Source organism: Staurois parvus, unplaced genomic scaffold, assembly GCF_062004578.1.
Source record: "Staurois parvus isolate SC_StPar_1 unplaced genomic scaffold, SC_StPar_1.0 ptg000283l, whole genome shotgun sequence".
In the NCBI taxonomy this organism is placed as follows: Eukaryota; Metazoa; Chordata; class Amphibia; order Anura; family Ranidae; genus Staurois; species Staurois parvus.
In genome coordinates this window covers 8,899,257-8,921,811 of record NW_028318079.1, presented here as the reverse complement: position 1 = coordinate 8,921,811, position 22,555 = coordinate 8,899,257, and the positions used below count along the sequence as shown (strand labels likewise).

Sequence of the window (22,555 nt, the reverse complement as noted above, 5' to 3'; positions counted from 1 at the left end):
AAACGGTTTGGAAAATGAACAATCACTGCAGAAAAATGCACTCTTCTCTCACTATCTACCTTTACCTCCCTGGAGAAATGTGATGGTGCTGGTTGTCCCAGCTCTGTGCAAATAAAGTTTTATAACTGCTTATCATGTGTTTTCTTCTGGCCATTTCATTCATATTCCCTGTAAGGCCTCTGTCCTGGTTCAGACTTGAGTCGCACAGAATTGCATGATGATGGAAATCACATTGTTCTCAATGATGTCCATTCACATGAATGCAACTCAGTATGGAGCAATTTTGGAACTTTGATGCTATTCCAGAACAATTTTGGCCCCATAGAGTTCAAAGGAATCACACAGAAATTGCACGTATATTCGATTCTGATGCGATCTGGAAAGTGATTTCATGTTTTTTAACCTTCAACTCTTTATCCAGGTAAAGCAGCAACACCTTGACTACTAGGGATGAAACTGCATGAAATCATGTCAAAATCACTCACAAGTCGCACTTCAAATTTATTTATTACAGGTACACTGTCAACTTACGCAGCGCTTTACATATATATTGTACATTCACATCAGTCCCTAACCCTCAAGGGGTGTACAATCTAAGGTCCCTAACTCACATTCATACATACACATACTAGCGACAATTTAGACAGGAGCCAATTAACCTATCAGCATGTCTTTGGAGTGTGGGAGGAAACCGGAGTACCCGGAGAAATCCACGCAGGCACAAGGAGAACATGCAAACCCCAGGCAGGTGGTGCCGAGGTTGGCATATGAACCAATGACCCTAGTACTGCCAGGTGGAAGTGCTAACAATTTAGCCACAATCTCCTCAAAAACGCATTGCACTTGTTTGAACCAGGCCTTAGAGTCCTGGATCGGGATTCTTGATCCAGCTGGTTACAGTCAGATCAGGAAACATCATGGGGTTGATTTACTAAAGGTAAAGAGGCTGTTCATTTTGCCCATCAGTTGAATCAGTGCCACCTAACAGTGCAGCCTCATCAGTGTCACATATCAGTGACTCCTCATCAGTGCAGCCTATCTGTGCCAATCAGTGAAGGAGACAAATTACTTTTTTAAAAACTTTATAACAGAACTAAAAAAGCTAAAAACTAAAAAAAGTTTGGTCTTTTTTGGTTTGTTTAGCAAAAAATAAAAACCCCACTGGTGATTAAATACCACCAAAAGAAAGCTCTATTTATCTAAAAAAAAAGATAAAAGTTTAGTTTGGGTACAATGTTGCATGACCGCACAATTGTCATTCAAAGTATAAGACTACTGAAAGCTGAAAATTGGTCTGGACAGGAAGGGGGTAAAAGTGCCCAGTAGGCAAGTGGATAAACCAGATACAGTGAAGGAAATGTGTTCAGCAGGATTTCTGGCTACCAGATGTCTTTTATACAGGTAACAAATTGAAATTAGAAGCAGTCTCTTAAAGGGAGTGCTGCTAATCTCATTTAATTACCTGTATAAAAGACACCTGTCCACAGGAGCAATCAAACAATCAGATTCCAAACTCTCCACCATGGCAAAGATCAAAGAGCTGTCAAAGGATGTCAGGGACAAGATTGTAGACCTACACAAGGCTGGACTGGGCTACCAAACTATGGCCAAGCAGTTGGTGTAATCATTCGTGAAATAGAAAAACCGCAAAACAACTGTCAGTCTCCCTAGGCCTGGTGCACCATGCAAGATCTCACCTCGTGGAGTGTCAATGATCATGAGAACAGTGAGGAATCATCCCAGAACTACATGTGAGGATCTTGTCAATGATCTTCAGCCACCAAGAAAACAATTGGTAACACACTATGCCGACAAGGATTGAAATCCTGAAGTGCCCACAAGGTCCCTCTGCTCAAGAAAGCAAATGTCTGAAGTTTGCCACTAAACATCTGAATGATGCAGAGGAGGACTGGTTGAAATTTTTGTGGTCAGATGAGACCAAAATCGAGCTCTTTGGCATCAACTCAACAAGTTTGGAGGAAGAGGAATGCTGCCTATGACCCCAAGAACACCATCCCAACTGTCAAACATGGTGGTGGAAACATTCTGCTTTGGGGGTGTTTTTTTGCTAAGGGGACAGGATAACTGCACTGCATCAAAGGGACGATGGACGGGGCAATGTACCATCAAATCTTGGGTGAGAACCTTCTTCCCTCAGCCAGGGCATTGAAAATGGGTCTTGGATTGGTGTTCCAGCATGACAATGACCCAAAACACACAGCCAAGGCAACAAAGGAGTGGCTCAAGAAGAGTGGTTTAGCCATTCTCCACCCCTTAATCCGATTGAAAATCTGTAGAGGGAGCTGAAAGTTTGAGTTGCCAAAAGTCAGCCACCAAACCTTAAGGACTTGGAGAGGATCTGCCAGGAGGAGTGGGCCAAAATCCCTCCTGAGATGTGTGCAAACCTGGTGGCCAACTACAGGAAACATCTGACCTCTGTAATTGCCAACAAAGTATTTGCCACCAAGTACTAAGTCATGTTTTGTGAAGGGGATCAAATACTTATTTCCCTTGTGAACATGCAAATCAGTGCATCATTTGTTAGACATGCATTTCTGCTGAATTTGTTGTTGCTATTCTCTCTCTCAGTGTTACAATACACCATTTGATTTTTAGACTGATCATTTCTTTGTGAGTGGACAAACATTCAAAATCAGCAGGGGATCAAATATCTATTTCCTTCACTGTATAACCAAAAATTATCATTTATTTTAATTATGTATAATTTATTTTTTAATATTATTAGTTTTTTTTTTAAATATACTGCCTGAAGATTTTTTTTTAATACACCATAAAGGCTGTAAAAGCAATCATTTCTCCTACTACGAGAGCTGCAGTTGGTCACAGCTTGTCACATGGTACAAGGCTGTTGTGAATAGCCTTGTAGCGTGTGATCTCTGTGATCATTCACAGATTTCACTAGTAGTAAGCAATGATGTCAGGAAGTGACATCTTGCTTACTACTATTCATGTGATCACTGAGGTCCCGTACAGCGATCGGTGTTCCGCTGTGTCCGGAGGACAAAGCAGACACCGGATCGCGGTACTGCGCACTCCCATGGAGCACACACAGGCTCAAAATGCAGGCGCCATTTATGAACGGCAACCCGCTCCTGCACTGCTCCCGCCCGGCCGTTTACGGACATGTGCTGGACGAGAAGTGGTTAAAAAGGTGACAACACTGTTCATTCTGCAGTGAAATCACACATGTAGACAGGGGATGGATATTGTCCATGCCTCTGTTATTGCATGGTCCACGGTTCAGATTTTAGGTCCTTCTCAGCCCTGACAAAGGGGGACTCCTACAGCACCTGAAACACGTTGACTTTCCTATGAAGATTTTTAAATAAAATCCCATTCTGAACTTTTAGTGGAGGAGTGGTACTTCTATTACTTTTTCTATATGGTATTGCACATCTTTTTATTTTATTTTGCCCACAGTCACATCAACCTATGCTTGGAGGCCAACATTAGAAAAGGTAATGATAAAACATCAAATGTGTTTATGTGTTAAAAATACAAAGTCATAATAATTAAGAGCATGAAGTGACACTGTCATTTTAAGTTGCATTACAGTTAAAAAAAACAAAACAAAAAAAAAACATATTTTGTAAATCCAGAAACGAGGCTACTGATTGTATGTGTTTTGGGATCACTCAAATTGTCCCAAAAAATATATTCTGCAGGGAGCTACAGTTAAAAGTCCACAGTGAAATCATGATACAGTTGGAAATGGCTTAGACAATCCTGAAATCCATGTGCAGATGAAACCATGCTTGATGCAAGCAGGTTAATTTTGCATCCTAAGTCCCAAGAGTTCCATTGTCCGCTGGAAGAAGGGCAGGGGTGGAGCCTGGATATGTGCAGGATACCTCCCTCGAGGATCCTTTGGCATTAACAGTTGGTGAAGGTGGAGGTGAAGAGGCATCCGATGCATCAGCTGGCTTGAAAAATGCATCTTACGAAGAATCCTCTCTTCTACCCGCTGGAGAAAACCAAGACAAAAATGAATCCATTTGTTACCACAATGTTCAGTAAACTTCTCTGGTGTTGGATAAATACAATGGATAGGTTTTCCTATTGAGATGATTTATTAAGATGGGAAATGTCTCCACTAGGGACACAAACAACAATACAATTTAAGCAGTGAAGAGGGGTTAGAACATCTGAAATGGTTTACTATCTGCGCCTTTCTGTCACGGTGATAATCCCTTTTATTTGGAGAACAGGAATTAAGGGGGAAGTCTATCAAACAGATTCACAGGCAGCAATAAAAGCCTGACAGAAATGTAATTCTTCCTCAAGCCATCTAAAGCTAGAGAAACATTTTGGTTGAGTTTAAAGCCCAGGCTCACCCCTGCAGCCCGAGTTGTTTTGTTTACTTTTGCCCTGACTGGGTGACCATTTGCCTAGAGTTGAGCTTTCATTTTGGCTGTCTGAAGTGAAATTATGTCTCCCAATGAGTCTGGAATGCCAACGGGGCCCAAATGATTATCATCACTTTTTCCTCTTCAATGCCGTAGTATGTTATTAAATAAAAATATATTTTCTTGTGTTTATTTTTTATTATAGGTCTCGTCATAAACATCATTTTAAACAAAACAGAACTCTAGGCATATACCTACAACTACAATACAGAGGAGATGGTATCAAAAGGTTTGGGGACTACCACTGTTTACAAGAAAGTACTTTGTCTACGTTCACACACTTCCACCTTCAACATAGTCCCCTTGCAAAGCAATACAGCGCTCCCAGCGTTCCGGTCACTTCTGGAATGTGTCCTGGAGGTCTTTTCAAAGCGCATCAAGCACCTTCTGCTATTCTTGGATCTCTTCTTTACGAAGAGGGTGAAGTCTGCAGGAGCCAGATCTGGTGAGTGCAGAAGTGAGATCATTGCAGCCTGGGGTCGAACTTGGCAGCAACATGCCACATGTTCAAATTACACAAGAATAGCCTGGACTGCCTTGATGTTTCTTCAGGGGTGCCTTGGCCAAATGCCTAAAAATTGCCCAAAACCTGTACACAAGCTTGCCTTTTAGTTACACAAAGCCACAGGGTTTTCATTGTGCAACATTATGACCTTCTTAGGTGCCGGCGTCCTGACAACCATCAGTTGAAAAGCAGGATGTCAGCTGCCTGCACAGCATCCTAGTTTGACCCTTCCCTGCCCACCTCCATCAGTGCTGGGGTCATATTAGCTCAGTGATGGAGAAAAACTGAGGGAGAGGAGAAACATGGGAATACTAGTCAGTACCAGTGTGCAAAAGTGTATTTGCTTTGGAAGAATGAATCCCCTCTAATGTTGGGTGTCCTACATGTGTGGATGTTGCTGCGTTATATAAAACTTTTCACTTTTAGAATGGGGTGCCTCAAGACTGTCCATCATTTTAAAAGGGTGCCTCGGAACTGTCCATTTTTAAGGGTGCCGCGGGACTGTCCGTCATTTTTAAGGGTGCCGCGGGACTGTCCGTCATTTTTAAGGGTGCCGCGGGACTGTCCGTCATTTTTAAGGGTGCCGCGGGACTGTCCGTCATTTTTAAGGGTGCCGCGGGACTGTCCGTCATTTTTAAGGGTGCCGCGGGACTGTCCGTCATTTTTAAGGGTGCCTAAACTGAAAAAAAGGTTGAGAAACACTGCCGTAGGATATACCGACAATGGCAGCAATGTTGTGGATTGTTCTCCAATGATCATCATGCACAAATTGCCGATTGGTTTCGACATTTTCGAGGGTTGAGCTTGTTGAAGGTCTTCCTGATCTCTCCTCGTCTTCCAGTGATGTTCTTCTGCTCTGCTCTCGTGTGCTACTCGAAACACTTCAAACAACTCATTGCAGCATCGCCATAAACTTTCTGAATCATGTCAAATGTCTCTGTAGCAGATTTGTCCAGTTTCAAACAGAATTTCACGTTTGCCCTTGTTTTTTGTTTTTTTTATTGCAGTAGTTAACACTTACAGACCTTATTCCCCTACACCCCCTGTGACTGAAAAGTGAATAGAAAAGCAGTAGGTTTGATAGGCTGAACTCTGGCACTTCACTCTCTCCTCCTATCGGGATACGCCACAGCAAAAGGAAATGCAGCAAACATTACTGCCATCTTTATGCTGTTTCTCTTACTCCCAGTCTGAGCTCTGCTGTTCGGGGAACACTGAGTCACATTCAGGCACTTACACGGCTTACATTAACCTCTTACCGTTCACGTAATGCAAAATGAGTGGGCTTTAGAACCCACGCATCTCATATATGCGTCCGTGGGAGGCAGAGCTTTATGAATTGAAGGCGTGCTCACTTCGTATACCCAGCACAGTGACCAAGCTATCAAAGATAGCCTTTGGTCTCTATAAGGGCTCATGTACACAGGGTGTTTGGAAAACTCTTCTGAACGATGGAAACTGACTGCTGGAAAACGTAGGTTAAAAAAACGTCAGTTTAGCTGCATTTGCATACCGCATTTATGCACGTTTGTGTTTAGAAGCATTTTTAAAAGATAACCTCAGGAGACCTTCCCAAACGCCCAGAATGCACTGAAAAATAGTAAAAAATTAACTATTTCAGACATTTTGAGAAGAATAGAGAGCAGAAGCAGAGAGAGCAGTATTTGTTGAGATGACCTGTCTTTTCTGGTTGTATTCACTATGGATCCCATCATGAGCATAATGAGGTGCGTTCTACCATTGTTTCCTTCACGCGAAACCTGGAACTGACTGCGCTGGTGTGCCGGGTCCATTTGAATACATGGAAAACGCTTTGCATGCATTTCTGATGATGAAAAAAGGCTCTGGACAGCATCTGGACATGGAACAGTTAAAAAAAATGCTTCTAAACGCAAATGCTTATAAACGCAGTTAACCGCGTTTACAAGCGTTTGAAACGCTGGTAAAATCTACTCCAGTTTGCCGCGTTCAAAAAAACAACTGGAAACTCAACTGCCTGTAAACGACTCTGTGTACATGGACACATAGGAAAACATGAAGGAGAGTTCATGGGCTGCTGAAAAAAATGCTGAATGGCTCCTGAGTCAGTTTATCAGCTGCAGTGTACATGAGCCCTTAATGATTGGAAGCTGGCAGGACTGGCTCACAATCACACAACCACTGATAGGCAATTGCAATGGTCACACGATCGGCTGGTCTTTCCCACCCACCAGGCATAAAGACCCTGATACAGAGACCCTGGGCTGGGCTGGAAGGGGTTACAAAATACACGGAATGATAACAGAGCTGCATTCAATTGTGTCTTATATCTGCATGGAGTTCACATTTCGGCAAAGAGCAGCAACGCTTCACATTGTAACATTTTGTATACTGGCTCTAGAACATTATTTATACTGGAAATGTGACAGGTACTCTTTAAGAAAATCAGCCAAGCATCTACCTGAGTTTGTGGAAGAGCCACATCAAAGGGGATGTAGATGTCCTTTCCCAAAATCTTTGCTACCCGCATGCTGTACGTGTGATCGCCAAGTACTGGACAAAACTTCAGGGTGCATTGAACCAGCAGCTGGTCTTTAAAGACTGAAAATAAAAAGTAGTAAAAAAATATAAAATAATGATAAATGCAAATAATCCTCCCCAAAAGGAGCTATTCCATTTTTACGTGACTGTAAGACAGTGGTCTCCCAACTGCGGCCCGGGGGCCAGATGTGGCCTTTTTCTTGGCTTTATCCAGCCCTTGGGACACTATTTCCCCCACTGTCAGGAACAGTGGGGGATACTGTAATTCCTGACAGACAACGGGACACCCACATTCTCCCCACTGACACCAATGATGGGACACTATTCCTCTCACTAACAAGGACGGGGCACTGCTCCTCCCGCTGACACCAATGACGGGGCACTGCTCCTCCCGCTGACACCAATGACGGGGCACTGCTCCTCCCGCTGACACCAATGACGGGGCACTGCTCCTCCCGCTGACACCAATGACGGGGCACTGCTCCTCCCGCTGACACCAATGACGGGGCACTGCTCCTCCCGCTGACACCAATGACGGGGCACTGCTCCTCCTGCCGACACCAAAGATGGACACTATTCCTCCCATTGACACCAATGATGGGGCACTATTCCTCCCGCTGACACCAATGATGGGGCACTATTCCTCCCACTGATACCAATGATGGGGCACTGCTCCTCCTGCCGACACCAAAGATGGACACTATTCCTCCCATTGACACCAATGATGGGGCACTATTCCTCCCCCAGTAATAACGATGGAGCACTATTCCTCCCCCAATAATAATGATGGGGCACCATTCCTCTCACTGATACCTCCGATGGGGCACTATTTCTCTCACGAATAATGAGGCACTATTGCTTCAACTGACACCAATGAAGGACCACTATTACCGGCTACAGTCTAGCCCCCCTAAAGTCTGAAGGACAGTAATCTTGCCCTTTATTTAGAAATATTGGACACCGCTGCTGTAGATAATGTTCAACACATTGGAGGGGGGGGGGGGGGATAAACAAAAAAAGAAAAATGAAATGCACATCTTTTACCTGCTAAATAATGTGCATTTATTATTTTTTTGTAAACGGTAGTAAACTGGATAAAACAATCTTTATGTATCCTTTGTTACTTCTGATCTCCTGCAGCTTCTTCCTGTCTACATGCACTCCAGTGATGGCTGCATGACATTTCTCAGGGTGGGTTTCCCGATGACAGCAGTAGACCATGCCTGTGTGATGTGGGTTCAAACAGCCACTTGTAATCTCTGTAAGAGGTCGTGTTACAGTGTGACAACACAGGAGCACAACTGGTAGACAAAGACAGAGCGTTGTCGCCCTCTAACAGGAAGTGCCTGCACAAGTACTGTACATTCATGGCAGGATCAGCAGGAATGATTAGAATGAAAGTTGCAGATATGAAAAGCTTGTATGTGATTTTAGCAATTGGATTGACATTTAACCTCTTCACGCCGGCCGAACGCAAAAGTGCGGCCTCCCGGCGTCTGGGCCTAGACGCTGAGCGGCTGCACATTTGCGTTCTATTAAAAAAGAACATATGTGCTGAGAGTGCACGCCCTGCGCGCTCCCAGGACACATGTCTGGTACTCACGGAAAGGTCCCGATCTCCACTTTTGATCGAGACCTTTCCCGATCATGTGACTGCGTGTCACGGCAGTCACATGATCCTAAAACCCCTCCCAGCTTCTGAAACCCTTATAAAGGGCCGGGAGGCGCCAGCACCAAGAGGTTAGAGCACTACGCACTCATTGAAAATATACTGTACATGGCCTTCAACCACAGGTGCGCTGCCTTTGCCCTCTGGCCTTGTTACATAGAGCAGTACAGGGGTTCTAGGACATGCAAACGTCTCACCACTGACTATCATTGAGCCTACAGAGCATTTCTGATGTACCTTTCATGGGCTGCAGCTGTAACAAAGAACAACCATCCACAGAGTCCAGAACCTTATAGAATGTACAGGTCTCCTTCAACTCTCTCCTCTCCAGGCTCCCTCTGGATGGATCAGTCACTGGAATGACCTGTACAAAAATCATAAACTGCATCTACACAGAAAAATATTTCAACACATCTGCTTATTTCATACCTCCTTCCCCGAGCAACATGTTAATGACATTTGTAAATAAAATCTTTTCATTGCATACCTTATTTTAGACCCAGTGACATTATCACTGGGTGTCTGTGCTTCTCTATGCAGTGCAGGCAGGTCATAGCTATTGTGAGGGGCCAACAAGGTGCTGTACATACAGTAGTTCCCTGAATACACCACAGCCCCCTGCTTCAGTACTCCTCTCAAGAGCCCTCAGTCCCTAAGAAAACAATGAGCTGGTTCTTGGGAGGAGTTATGCAAATATTAAAGCGTCTTAATTATTGGGAGCAGTGGGCATTCTGAGTCAGGCTTTATTTGTATGCAGACCCCCCCCCCCTAGGTAACACCCCCAAGTGTTCCTGAGCCTGCATGATTGGAAAAAACTGAAATCCAATGAATGAAAGGGTTGGGCCAGGGACATTCAGGCTGGGGAGGAAAGGCCTAAAGGGTGCTGAATGTCCTCCAGCCAGAAAACGAGACAGGCCCCATGTGACCTGCTTCTAACGAACAATGGGAGAAGCCAGAGGCGTCCCTAGGTGCGATCACACTTGGTGACACCCCCTCCGACGATCCCCGCAGAATAGATCGGATCTGCAGATTGAGCATAATGGATCAGACTACAATCCATTATGCTCAATCCGCAGATCCAATCCATCCTGCGGGGATCGTCAGCTTTCTTTACAACTTATCTTTTCTTGGAGCGGGTCCGGGACAACTGCGCATGTCCTGGTTTCAGGCACGATCAATAGATCGAATGATCGTGCCTGAAACCAGGACATGTGCAGTTGCTTTAGGGGGACATATCTACATGGGAGACACATCTTGCCGATACACTGGTGTCACCCCGCAGGATCGTCCGCATGCAACCTATACGGGGCGAGACCGGACCCGCTCCAAGAAAAGGTAAGTTGTAAAGAAAGCTGACAATCGTTGGCTTGCTTTACAACTTACCTTTTTGTGGAGCGGGTCCAGTGTCACCCCTTGCGGTCGGTGTCACCCGGTGCGAACCGCACCCCCCGCACCTGCCTCGGGACGCCACTGGGAGAAGCTCACAGTGTGCAGTGAAATCAGAGTAAGCAATTACAGTACAGGAGAGGAGCTGTACAACAACAAGACTGAAGGGAAGGCTGGAGTTCAGCTTCAATCCCCGAAGGGCCACAAGCTGCTCAAATCCAATGAGACATCAAATCAACTTACCAGCCTTAGATCTTTAATACTTTCCTCCTTCAGAGATACTTTTACATCCCCTTCCGCTGGGTCTGGCACTCCTAAAGTGATAACACTGAAAAATAAGTGGCCATTATTTATAAGAAGTCTTTATTCAAATCCCAGCCACGACACTAATTACATGGAGTATGCATGTTCTCCCTGTGCCTGCGTGGGTTTCCTCCAGGTACTCTGGTTTCCTCCCAAACTCCAAAGACATGCTGGTAGGTTAATTGGCTCCTGTCTAAATTGGCCCTAGTATGTGTATGTATGAATGTAAGTTAGGAACCTTAGATTGTACACCCCTTGAGGGTTAGGGACTGATGTGAATGTACAAAAATATATATACATATATATATATATATTGCTGCATAAATTGATGGCGCTCTATAAGTACCTGAAATATATAATGAGTAGGATGTGTTAAACGATAACGATATTGTGAACGAAAAATTGTCGTTTTGCATACGAACGATCGATTTTCTATGCGGTGGTATGACAGTCGTACAAAAAAAATCAATCAAGCGCTATCACGCATGAGCGGAAACAGAAGATAACCCGGATGTTTATATCCAAGGAATCTTCGTAAACATGAAGGAAAAATCCAAATGTTAAAAGTAGATTGTGCTAATGAGATGATGAAACCAGAATTCTGCAGATTATATTTTATGTATCACTATTTATGTATATAAGTCATGTAATAAACGATATTATACTCATTGCTGGTAATCGTGTATATCGCTCGTTCTGTCCGGAAGGGCGTGGCTACGAGGTCACACGCACACCGCATCACTTTCACTTGTACGGAAGACGTCAACACTACGTATTGCCCAACAATTTTTTTTAGATTGGTTAATGTGGCCCACGATTTCGACCAGCGAACGAACGCCTCTTGGTCGTCGGATGACCGATCAGTTGATTTTCTAATCGTGTATTCCCACCTTAAGGCTCACCCTTGCCATTAACAGCAGCGTTGTCAGCCTGCTGTGTTCACTCCTTCAGATGGTCATTGGGTTGTCTAACAGTTCTATCAGATAAGCAGCCTAATGGCCAACTAAAGCCCAGTACACATGTACCAAAAGTTGGCCAGTTCAGCAGGAACCGGTCAACTTTCAGCACACGTGTATTGCTGTCTTCAACAGAATCCGGGCTAACAAGAGTACACAGCATGCTGACAATGCGTCTGCTAACTTTGAGGAACCAAAAAAAAATAAAAAAAAATCTAAAACCTTAAAGAGATCCCTTGCAAAGCAAAGCAACAGCTTCGTCTACCTGCCCCCTCAACTGTTCTATTTGGCTGCCAGAAACAAAGAAATGAAGCCCTGTGTTTGAGTCTAGAGCTTACACAGGGCTTAGGACTCTGTCTGCCTCCATGTGACATCATTGGTGGCTGTGCGACCAATCACCATTGCTGCAGGTCACATGCTCCCTGTATTTGGAAGTTTTATTATTATAATACAGGATTTATATAGCGCCATCAGTTTGCTCAGCGCTTTACAATATAACGGGAGACAATACAGTTCAATACAAGAGGGTTAGGAGGGCCTGATCCTGGGAGCAGGGGCGGACTGACCATTTGAACCTCGGGCACTGCCCAAGGGCCCAGGGTCAGTAGGGGGCCCCATGAGATGCCCCTGGTACCTTTGTCATAGTCTTTTTTCAGTTTGGGCAAGGACACAGGGGCCCCATGAGTTGTCAGTCCGCCCCTGCCTAGTACTCTACTATCTAAGACGTATGTGTTATTTATGTTTCTTCACAGAACGGCAGTACAAGATGCTGAGTAGACTGGCACAAAAACCTTCATTCAAATATATTCCTCAGTAGCAATCGACTATATAAAACCACTATGTGTACTAAATGCCAGATATTACTTTGTAAAAGCAGCAGTGACATCACTGTGCTGTACAAATCCTATGCATAGAGCAGAGATGTGGGAAAGGTCCAGCAAGCTCCACCCATTACAGGCTGCCTGCAATAAACTACAGGAGGAGGCGGAGACAAGACCAGTCACCCTGCACAAGGAGAGAGCAGCAGTGACCGGTCTTTATTACAGGAAGCCAACATTTCACACTGGAATACTGCACAGATCTTGAAGAAATGCACAAAGCGCACCAAAATACAAGAAAAAATAAACATGACGAATGTATTTAGGCAATATTTACTTATGCCCGAGTTCAGTTGTTGCTTTGCCCTATACAGGCTCACTTGGATTCTTTTGGCATCGTACATAATGCTCACACATCTTGGGTATAACTTACAGGACTTGAAGACACAAACTCACCAGAACGTTGTAAACGGTTTCTTTGCTTTCCGACACCGAGAATAAAAATCTTCAAAGTGCTTGGTTGTCACATGGCAGGTGGAGAGGAGGACGAGCCCGGAGCTCTCCCTACAGGAGAGACAAGGAGAACAGATGACAGCCATCCTACAGAAGTGCACTCATATGGGTTACATGTCTGGTGGGGTGGGACATAAAGATGGCCATACATCACTAGAATGCCTTTTGAAAATGTTATTTCTTTGGCACATTTGTTTCATTTTCTAATGGTTAGTGGAGTCAAGTCGATGTTCGTTTGTGACATTACTGATGAGAAAATTTGAAGGAAGCTCTTGGGAGGAGTTATGCAAATATCAAAATACCTTGATGGGTGTTGCTAGGTGGGCTGTGTTTGCATGCAGATCGTCCTAGGTAATGCCTACATGTAATGCTGAGGCTCCATGATTGTAAAAACTGAATTCCAGAGATTGAAAAGGTGGGCCAGGGAGAAAAGTGCTAGATGATGCTGGATGTCCTCCACTCAGAAAATGAGGCAGGCTCTATTTGAACTGCTGCAGCTTCTAATGCACATCGTGAGAAGCTCACAGTGTGCAGTGAAATCAGAGGAAGCAATTTCAGTCCAGGCGAGGACGTAATCTGGAGCCTAGGGCAGGGGTGTCAAACTGGCAGCCCTCCAGCTGTTGAGAAACTACAAGTCCCACCATGCCTCTGCCTTTGGGAGTTATTCTTGTAATTGTCAATATTGCAATGCCTCCTGGGACTTGTAGTTTGGCAACAGCTGGAGGGCCACCAGTTTGACACCCGTGGCCTAGGAGAAACATGCCAAACTGTCCCCCCGCCCCCCAAGATGTATAACCATTATGTGTCAGCAAAAATCCCCCCCCCCCAAAAAAAAGTAAAAAAACAAACAAAAAAACAAAAACAAAAACTGAGCACTAATTTGCATGCTTACTAGCTATGCATGACCACAGTGCCCAGGGCAGCTGCCCCTCCTGCCCACCCCTTGTCCCGGCCCTGTATACAACTGTGCAAGACTGAATGGAAAGCCGGAGTTCTGGCTGGAGGCTGTAAGAATGTGACTACCATACACAGAAAATAAATAATAATAATATCACATATGTACTTAGGTGCTGCTTTCACAACATGCAGTTCAGGTTCGACCTCCAACAACTGCTGTAGATCCGGTAGTAGAGACACCAGAGAGATCTCCTCTGAAGTTCCTACAGATAAAAGGAAACATTGTTAACAGGAAATGAGAATAGATGACACCACCGCCATACAGGGAAGGATCTGATTGGCTAATACAGACACTGCTCTAACCCCAATCTAATATATTGCTACATGCTGGATGACAGCTGACATCACACACATGTCCCTTTGGGGAGATTTCTCTTCACTTCCTGTCCCGAGGAGACAAAGGAAGTAAGAGGAAATCACCTGGTGTCCCCATTGGAAGAGGTCTTCACTATTCCTGTTTTGGTGACAGCTGTAAAAATTTCCCATTACTTTCTGTCCAAGTGTGGATGGTCATCAGGACAAATAGAGAGGGTGAATCTCCCCAGTATTCTGCACTCCATCTAAAAAAAAGAAAAAAAAAAAAGAAAAAAAAACAAACAATTGGCTTTAGATACTTTAAAGGTTTAGTTCAACTTCTCAGAAAGAAAAAAAAAAAAAAAGAAAAAAAAGGTGACCGAACACCCTGCCTACCTCCCGTTCCCCGTTGTACTGATGAGCTGTCAGTACACACACAGGCGGTGTAGTGTTCCAGAGATTCTCCCTCTTCTCTCTGCAGGGCTTCCGGGATGGATGATTTGTGCTGGTGCTGACCAATCAGAACCATTCTGATCCATCCTGGAAGTGATGCACAGAGAAGAGCAGAGATTTCAAATCACCAGACTGCTATACTGGCTGCCTGGGCACTGACGGCTCATCACACAAAGAGGTAAGTACAGAGGGGACCAGGGGGAAGGTGGGGAGGCTGTACGGTGTAAGTTCACCTTTTCATTGTCTCTTAAAGGTTGAACTTACACTTTAAGCTCCGTTCACACTGGGAGTTTTGAGTCGCGGGCAGAATCAGCGTGATTCTGCCCATGATTTTCATAGCGCTCTGCTATACTGACAATAACTATATTCCCTTCGCACACATTCCTGGCAGTACGGCTCATCAATAGAGGGCGCTGTACTGACTGCCAGCTGGGACTGGAAACACCATAGGAAAAACGTACATATTCAGTGCATTATTGTTTAAAATAATTTATTAAAGAAACAAAAATAGGTATCATACTCACAAAGGTTGGCTCTGAGGAAGAGGTTGCGTCCTCGAAACGCGTTAGCCAGTTGGTCATCCAGGGTTCCATCGTATGGACTCAGATGTTGTTTGGATCATACATCTTGTTCAGTTTGACATGCCTGTGTTATTATGTCTATTGTGAGTATGATACCTATTTTGTTTCTTCAATAAATTATTTTAAACGATAATGCACTAGGTCGGTGCGTTCTTTTTCTGTTTCTCCATTTGTATCCAGTGTATTCGGACCACCCCGGTCTGTTGAGGGCAGCAAGCAGTGCATATTCCAGAAAATTCCAGAACATTCCTATTGGGTCTACTGAGTCCTTTCCTAGCGCAGGAGTAAAGTGTTTGTTGTGTTAAACGTACATATTCGTCAGCACAGCACGGATCTCGATATGGTCCAAAAAGGTTTTCATTCCAAAAAGATCACATCGCAAAGAAAAGTGCAGCATTTCGGAGTCGTTCAGGACCCCTTCGTCACCCCTTCAAATGCCTGATGAAGGGGTCCTGTGAGGCTCCGAAACGTTGCACTTCACTTTGTGATGCGATCTTTCTTTGTGATGCGATCTTTTAGATGCCATTCATTTTAATGGCACCCTAAAGCGTGGTGCGGTTCTGCCATAAACGTAGAGCAAAAATTTGCGCTACAATCACAGCAAACCGCATCGTGCGAAGCTTGTCGCCCAAAAGAAGCTCCTTTTTGGGCAACGAGCTTCACGTGATGCAATTGCAGCACGATTTATTGCATGACAATCGTCGCAGAACCCCACTGCGTTTTTAGGTGCCTTTAAAATGAATGGCATCTGAAATTTGTGTTGTGCGATCTGTCATTTTAGCAGGGCGCTTTGAAATTGCAAAAACTCCCAGGCGTGAACGAAGCCTTAAAGTTGGCAGCAAAAAAAAAATAAAAAAATTTAATATATTCCTCAATAGCCAAATTGAATAAAAATCCATTTGTGTGCACCAAACGCCTTTAAAAACCGGGATATTACTGTGGAAACGTAGTGGTGACATCATCAGTGTGCTGTGCAGAGAGCAGAGCTGTGGGAGGGACCCAACAAGCCCCACCCACTACAGGCTGCCTGCAGAAAACAGTTGGGGGCAGAGACGAGACCAGTCACCCTGCACAAGGAGAGAGAGCAGCAGTGACTGGTCTTTATTACAGGAAGCCAAAGTTTCACTCTGGAATACTGCAGAGATGTGAAAAAAAATACAACAAAGCACAGCAAGATTCCAGGAAGAATGCACAGGGTGAATGTATTTAGACCATATTTGCTAATCCTGGAGTTCAGCTTTCAAGGTTCATGATCCGATCTCTGGCTTACATCAATGTGGAGTGGGGACAGGCTGTCATTACTGTTGTATACAATGGGTGTGTACCTGTGATCGACAGTCCTTGTGGTTTGTTAATGGCAAGGATCGGACCTAAAAAAAAACAGAACAATGCTGTAGTCAGTAAAATAAAAAAGGTATTCTAGATCTAAAACATTCAAAAGAGAGAAACTCAACACCTGGACTTTCAAGAAGGTGCCCCAAGGAGTAACACACAAGATGCCAATTGTAAAAATAGCAGGGGGGGTCGGAGGGTTACCTCCCCGATTACTCTTTATTAATACTCTCCTAATCATTCTACATCTTTATTCTAGATCTAAATAGGAGAACATTAAGGGCTGCTGGATCACACCAATCACGGCGTGGGAACATACGTGGAAGTGCGTGTTTTCCCACACTGCACAGGGGCGTGCTGCTGGCTACAGATTTGCGGGTGCCACTAATTCTTAATGGTGCCCCCGTGCATCTTGGAAACGTGGGTGTATTCACAGCCACCAAAACACATGGTACCACAGTGATTTGGTGCGAAGCGATCTTAACCCCTTCCCGCCGGAGCCTCCTGGCCCTTTAAGAGTTTCAGACGCCGGGAGGCAGGGCGTGTTTTAGGGATCATGTGACTGCCGTGACGCGTCGGCACGGTGGTCACATGAGTAGGAAAGGTTCTGATCGAAAGAGCAGACCGGGACCTTTCCGTGAGTACCAGACATGGGTGCTGAGAGCGAGCAGGGCGCGTGCTCTCAGCACATATGATTTTTCTTACATGAACGCAAATGTGCGGCCGCTCAGCGTCTCGGCCCAGACGCCGGGAGGCCGCACATTTGTGTGCGGCCGGCGTGAATGGGTTAAAAGTCGCACCTGCCATACTTTTTTTTTTTGCATGGAAACATGCAGAACCATGGGAACCGGTCCTAAAGTCGAAGTTTAGTTAATCATTTGAGCACCGGAAGATTTTACCCCTTTCATGACCGGGTCATTTTTTTTTTTTTTTTTGCTATTCAGCACTGTGCTAATTTAAACTGGCAATTGTGTCATCATGCAACACTGTACACAGATAAAATTTATATCATTTTTGTTCACACAAATAGGGCTTTCTTTTGGTGGTATTTGATCATCACTGGGATTTTTGATTATATAAACGAAAAAAGACAGACATTTAAAAAAAAAAAAAAAAATTTATAATAAATTATATATATATATATATATATATATATATATATATATATATATATATATATATATATATATATATATATATATATATATATATATATACATACATATACATACATACATACACACACACACACACACACACACACACACACACACACACACACACAGTTGTGCTCAAAAGTTTGCATACCCTGGCAGAAATTGTGAAATTTTGGCATTGACATTGAAAATATGACTGATCATGCCAAAAATGCCCTTTTACTGAAGGATGATGATCATATGACGCCATTTATTATCACATAGTTGTTTGGCTCCTTTTTAAATCATAATGATAACAGAAATCACCCAAATGGATCAGAAGTTTCCCTCCCCTGGAATGTTTGGCCTTGGTACAGACACACAAGGTGACACACACGGGCTAAAATGCCTATTAGAAGTTAATGTCCCACATTTGTGGCTTTTCAAATTGCAATTAGTGTCAGTGTATAAATAGTCAATGAGTTTGTTAGCTCTTATGTGGAAGCACTGACTAGGCTGATCCATGAGGATCAGAAAAGAACTGTAAAAAGTCCTGCGTAACAAGGTAATGGAACTTTATAAAGATGGAAAAAGACATATAAAGATGTCCAAAGCCTTGACTATGCCAATCAGTACTGTTAAATCACCTATTAAGAAGGGGAAAGTTCGAGAATCTCTTGATACCAAGCCAAGGTCAGGTAGACCAAGAAAGATTGCAGCCATAACTGCCAGAAGAATTCTTCGGGATACAAAGAAAAACCCACAGGAAACCTCAAAAGAAAAACAGGCTGCTCTGGAAAAAGATTGTGTGGTTGCAGCTACAAAAACTGGTGATTGGACCGGAAATGGGAGCAGGTACCTGTCAAATTCGGGTACCCGCTCCCCCCCTGCCCCCCAAAGGTGCCAATCCTTAATGGGGAGCGGGGGAGCAGTCCTTAAAGCGGAACTTCCCCTTTTGGGTGGAGCTCCGCTTTAAAGCGGTTATCCTCCCACAGTGCTGGAAGTTCAGCAGCAGGAAGAGGACAGGGCAGCCCTGCACTGAAGACTTCGAAGGAATCCAGCAGCCTGCACATGGATGTCAGTGGGTGCTCCCAGGTCCGGTAGAGCGCCGTTCTTTGTGGTTTGGTTTACCTTCCTTGTAGACAACATTCTGAGCCAGATGCTGGCACAGCTCCTCCTTGCTGAGTCTACTGACGGTGACGACCCCCGGGTTCCTCAGGATGCTTTGCCGGTCTCGGTCTTCCTTCTTAACCTTCTTTGTTTTATCCTGTGTTTTCAGAATCTCCTGGTACCTACCGCAAGGGAAACAACACCGTGATACATATTTCCCAACGTAACCCTGGAACCCAACAGGGATGCACCAGTGCCGATACAGGTGTCAGTGCCAATGGAGAGAACTTATACTTGTGAAAATGCTCCCAATACCAGACACCAATACTTTGTGGCGCAAAATTACTGAGCGCAAATCCCACTGCAAAGAACCATATGTGATTTGAACAGGAATGCAATGCGATTCCTGTCCAAATCACATGCGGTTTCCCCACTGCTCCTGTGTGAAGCCAAGCTTGTTATCGTAACTTTGAGCCTGAGTTCACATAGGAGGGGTGGGGGAAACCTCCCTGCATGGCGGGTTCCACCAGCTCCTGATCTGACTGTTGACATCAGTGGCTGCGGCTTTGGCTTCTCCTGCCTCTCCCATGGCTCTCTCTCCCCAGCCTCCAACAGTTCCAGCCATCCAATGGACCTCTGCCTCATCCCCCCCTGGTCCCGCTGTACCAGATTGCCGATCCCTGCTGTCAGGAGCGGTGCGGGAAACCTCCCTGCACCCATCCCCGTTGTCACGCAACGAAAAGCCGCTTCACAGGTCTGGGGATTTGCAATCCCTGCGGCTTTCTCGCCTCTCCTTGCAGGGATGACTGTATGGGCTAGGTGGCTACTGATTGGTCAGCACTGTCACATGGACAGTGCTGACCAATCAGTAGCTGTCTAGCCTGTACTGTTATCCCTGCAAAGGGAGGAGAGAAACCCCCAAGGATTGCAAATCCCCAGACCTGTGAAGCAGCTTTTCGTTGAGTGATAGCGGGGATCGGTGCAGGGAGGTTTCCCCCACCCCTCCTATGTGAACTCAGCCTCAAAGTAACTATGACAAGCCTGGCTGTGTGGGAAACCGCATGCAGTTTGGACAAGGAATCGCACCACATTCCTGTTCAAATCACATGCGGTTCTTTGCAGTGTGATTTGCGCCCATTTATATTTATGATGCAAATCGCAGCACAAAGTATCGGTATCTACCAATAAAAAAAAAAAAAAAGTGTATCGGTGTGTCAATAGAACCTACCTGACCTATAGACGTCCTATGGAGTGATGGAGTCGGAGGGCCCGATGAGACCCCCAGGGCATGACAGGGATTCCAGAACAATCATCCATTTATAGTTTCTTGTACACTTCCAGTTTCCAATAGGGTCAGTTCACGTTAATGTGATTTTCCAGTTGTAGGTGGAGCCTGGCGCTCAGAGTCATCCAATTTTTTCCTGAAGCTGACCATACACTGCACAATCTAATTGTACAATCTCCTTTACATCTGCCATCACTTATGTAGTGCAATGGCCTGCCTGGATACAAAGCGATTGGTTTCATTCAGTGAGTGCACATTATTCATGGTGTTGGGAAGTCTAATGACTGTATAGTCACATTGTAACCTGTATGATGGCCCTAAATGAGGTCATACAATCAGATTGCACAGTGCATGGCTAGCCTTTTACCTCCTGCATTGAGATCTCCCTGTTAAGAGTGCCTAGCTTTGTCCCCGCCAACCTGGAACCCCTCATAATGGGCACAGCAGGTGTACAGACCCGAGAACTCAGCACAGAGACGGTGGGAACCCCTCATAATGGGCACAGCAGGTGTACAGACCTGGGAACTCAGCACAGGGATGGTGGGAACCCCTCATAATGGGCACAGCGAGTGTACAGACCCAGGAACTCAGCACAGGGATGGTGGGAACCCCTCATAATGGGCACAGCGAGTGTACAGACCCAGGAACTCAACGTAGAGATCTCACTAATGTCTACCAAACTCTGAACTCTCAGTTTAGGGTGGAAGGACACATGCTTCACCTGCTATCCATGCAGGAGTTACAGGCGGTGCACTCCATCTGTCCTCTCATGTCCCCATAATTATCTACATAAAGGACTCACCAGGGCACTGAGTGCCTCCTCCTTGCAGAGGGGATGTGGAGGCCAGTAATGTGACGGATCAGCCCACACACAGGCAGACAGGTCCTCTTCCAGGGCAGAGCCATCACCTCCCTCTACCCATCAGATGTCAGCACAGCCCTACCCATGCCGAGGTGGATGGCTGCAGAACGGAACTCTGTTTTCTACAGGAAACACGTGACCTCCACTTTTTTTTTTTTAAATGAACTTTAATGTAAAACACTGGCAAAGTCTACAGAGTGGAGCTCCACTCGACAGAACCCGTGTCCTCCGCTACAACTTTTTTTGAATTAATTGAACTTTAATGTAACAAACAACTCATAGACACAAGGCAAGGAAGTGGAGGTCACGTGTTTCCTGTCACATATTGCCTGTGTATATTTTTCAAAGGGGCGTAGCTGCAGACTGGAGTTCCACTCTGGACAGGAAACGTGACCTCCACTCCAACTTTTTAGTGGACTCCACCTTTATTCTTTATTTAATGAACTTTACCCACTTGCCCTCCAGATGATTTGCCCCCTTTCCTGACCAGGCCATTTATTGCGATACGGCGCTACGGCGCTGCATTGCTTTAACTGACAATTGCGCGGTCATGCAACGCTGTACCCAAACTAAATTTACGTCCTTTTTTTCCCACAAATAGAGCTTTCTTTCGGTGGTATTTGATCTCCTCGGTGTTTTTTATTTTTTTGCGCTATAAACAAAGAAAGACTGAGAATTTTGAGAAAAAAGCAATATTTTTAACTTTTGTTATTAACCACTAGCACTAACACCCCCTTCCTGCCCAGGCCAATTTTCAGCTTTCAGCGCTGTCACACTTTGAATGTCAATTGCGCGGTCATGCAACACTGTACCCATATGAAATTTTTATCATTTTTTTGTGACAGAGAGAGCTTTATTTTGGTGGCATTTAATCACCTCTGGGGTTTTTATTTTTTCTTAAACCAAAAACCACTGAAAATTAAAAAAAAAAAAGTTTTTTCTTATTTTTTGTAATAAAATGTTGTAAATAAGTGATTTTTCTCCTTTACTAATGTGCGCTAATGAGGCTGCAGTGATGGGCACTGATAGGTGGCACTGATGGGCACTGATGAGGAGGCACTGGTAGGTGGCACTGATTGGCATTGACAGGCATCACTGATGGGCACTGAAAGACAGCACTCATATATGGCACTGATAGGCGGCACTGACTGGCACTGATAGGCGGCACTGACTGGCACTGTTAGGTGGCACTGACTGGCACTGATAAGTGGCACTGATTGGCAGCACTTATAGGTGGCACTGACGCACTGATGGGTGACACTGAAAAGCAGCTCAGATGGGCACTGATATGTGGCATTGATGTGGCACTGACGGGCACTGGCAGGTGGCATGGATGAGCACTGACAGCTGACATTGATGGACACTGACAGGTGGCACTGCTGGGGCTACACAGATCATCAGAGCACACTGCTCATCAGTGCCTTGATGATCAGTGCACATCTCCCCTC

General features: G+C 44.9%; 1 protein-coding gene across 1 annotated transcript; it reads right to left on the bottom strand.

Annotated features, from left to right (window-relative positions):
- Positions 1–488: 488 nt before the first annotated feature.
- Positions 489–21,254, bottom strand: LOC149458596 (mitochondrial mRNA pseudouridine synthase Rpusd3-like). Its single transcript, XM_089682075.1, has 9 exons — positions 21,048–21,254; positions 18,982–19,142; positions 16,708–16,752; positions 14,161–14,257; positions 13,041–13,148; positions 10,751–10,835; positions 9,359–9,485; positions 7,373–7,512; positions 489–3,985 (listed from the first exon to the last, which is right to left on the bottom strand). The coding sequence occupies exons 1-9, from the start codon at positions 21,149–21,151 to the stop codon at positions 3,791–3,793; spliced, it is 1,062 nt and encodes a 353-aa protein (XP_089538201.1). The 5' UTR covers positions 21,152–21,254; the 3' UTR covers positions 489–3,790.
- Positions 21,255–22,555: the final 1,301 nt, after the last annotated feature.

Coding starts and splice junctions, on each gene's coding strand:
- LOC149458596 (XM_089682075.1), bottom strand. CDS start 21,151: ATGGCTCTGCCCTGGAAGAGGACCTGTCTGCCTGTGTGTGGGCTGATC. Junction 7,513..9,358: donor ACAGCTGCAGCCCATGAAAG/GTACATCAGAAA, acceptor TTTTATTTTCAG/TCTTTAAAGACCAGCTGCTG. Junction 3,986..7,372: donor TGGCTCTTCCACAAACTCAG/GTAGATGCTTGG, acceptor GGTTTTCTCCAG/CGGGTAGAAGAGAGGATTCT.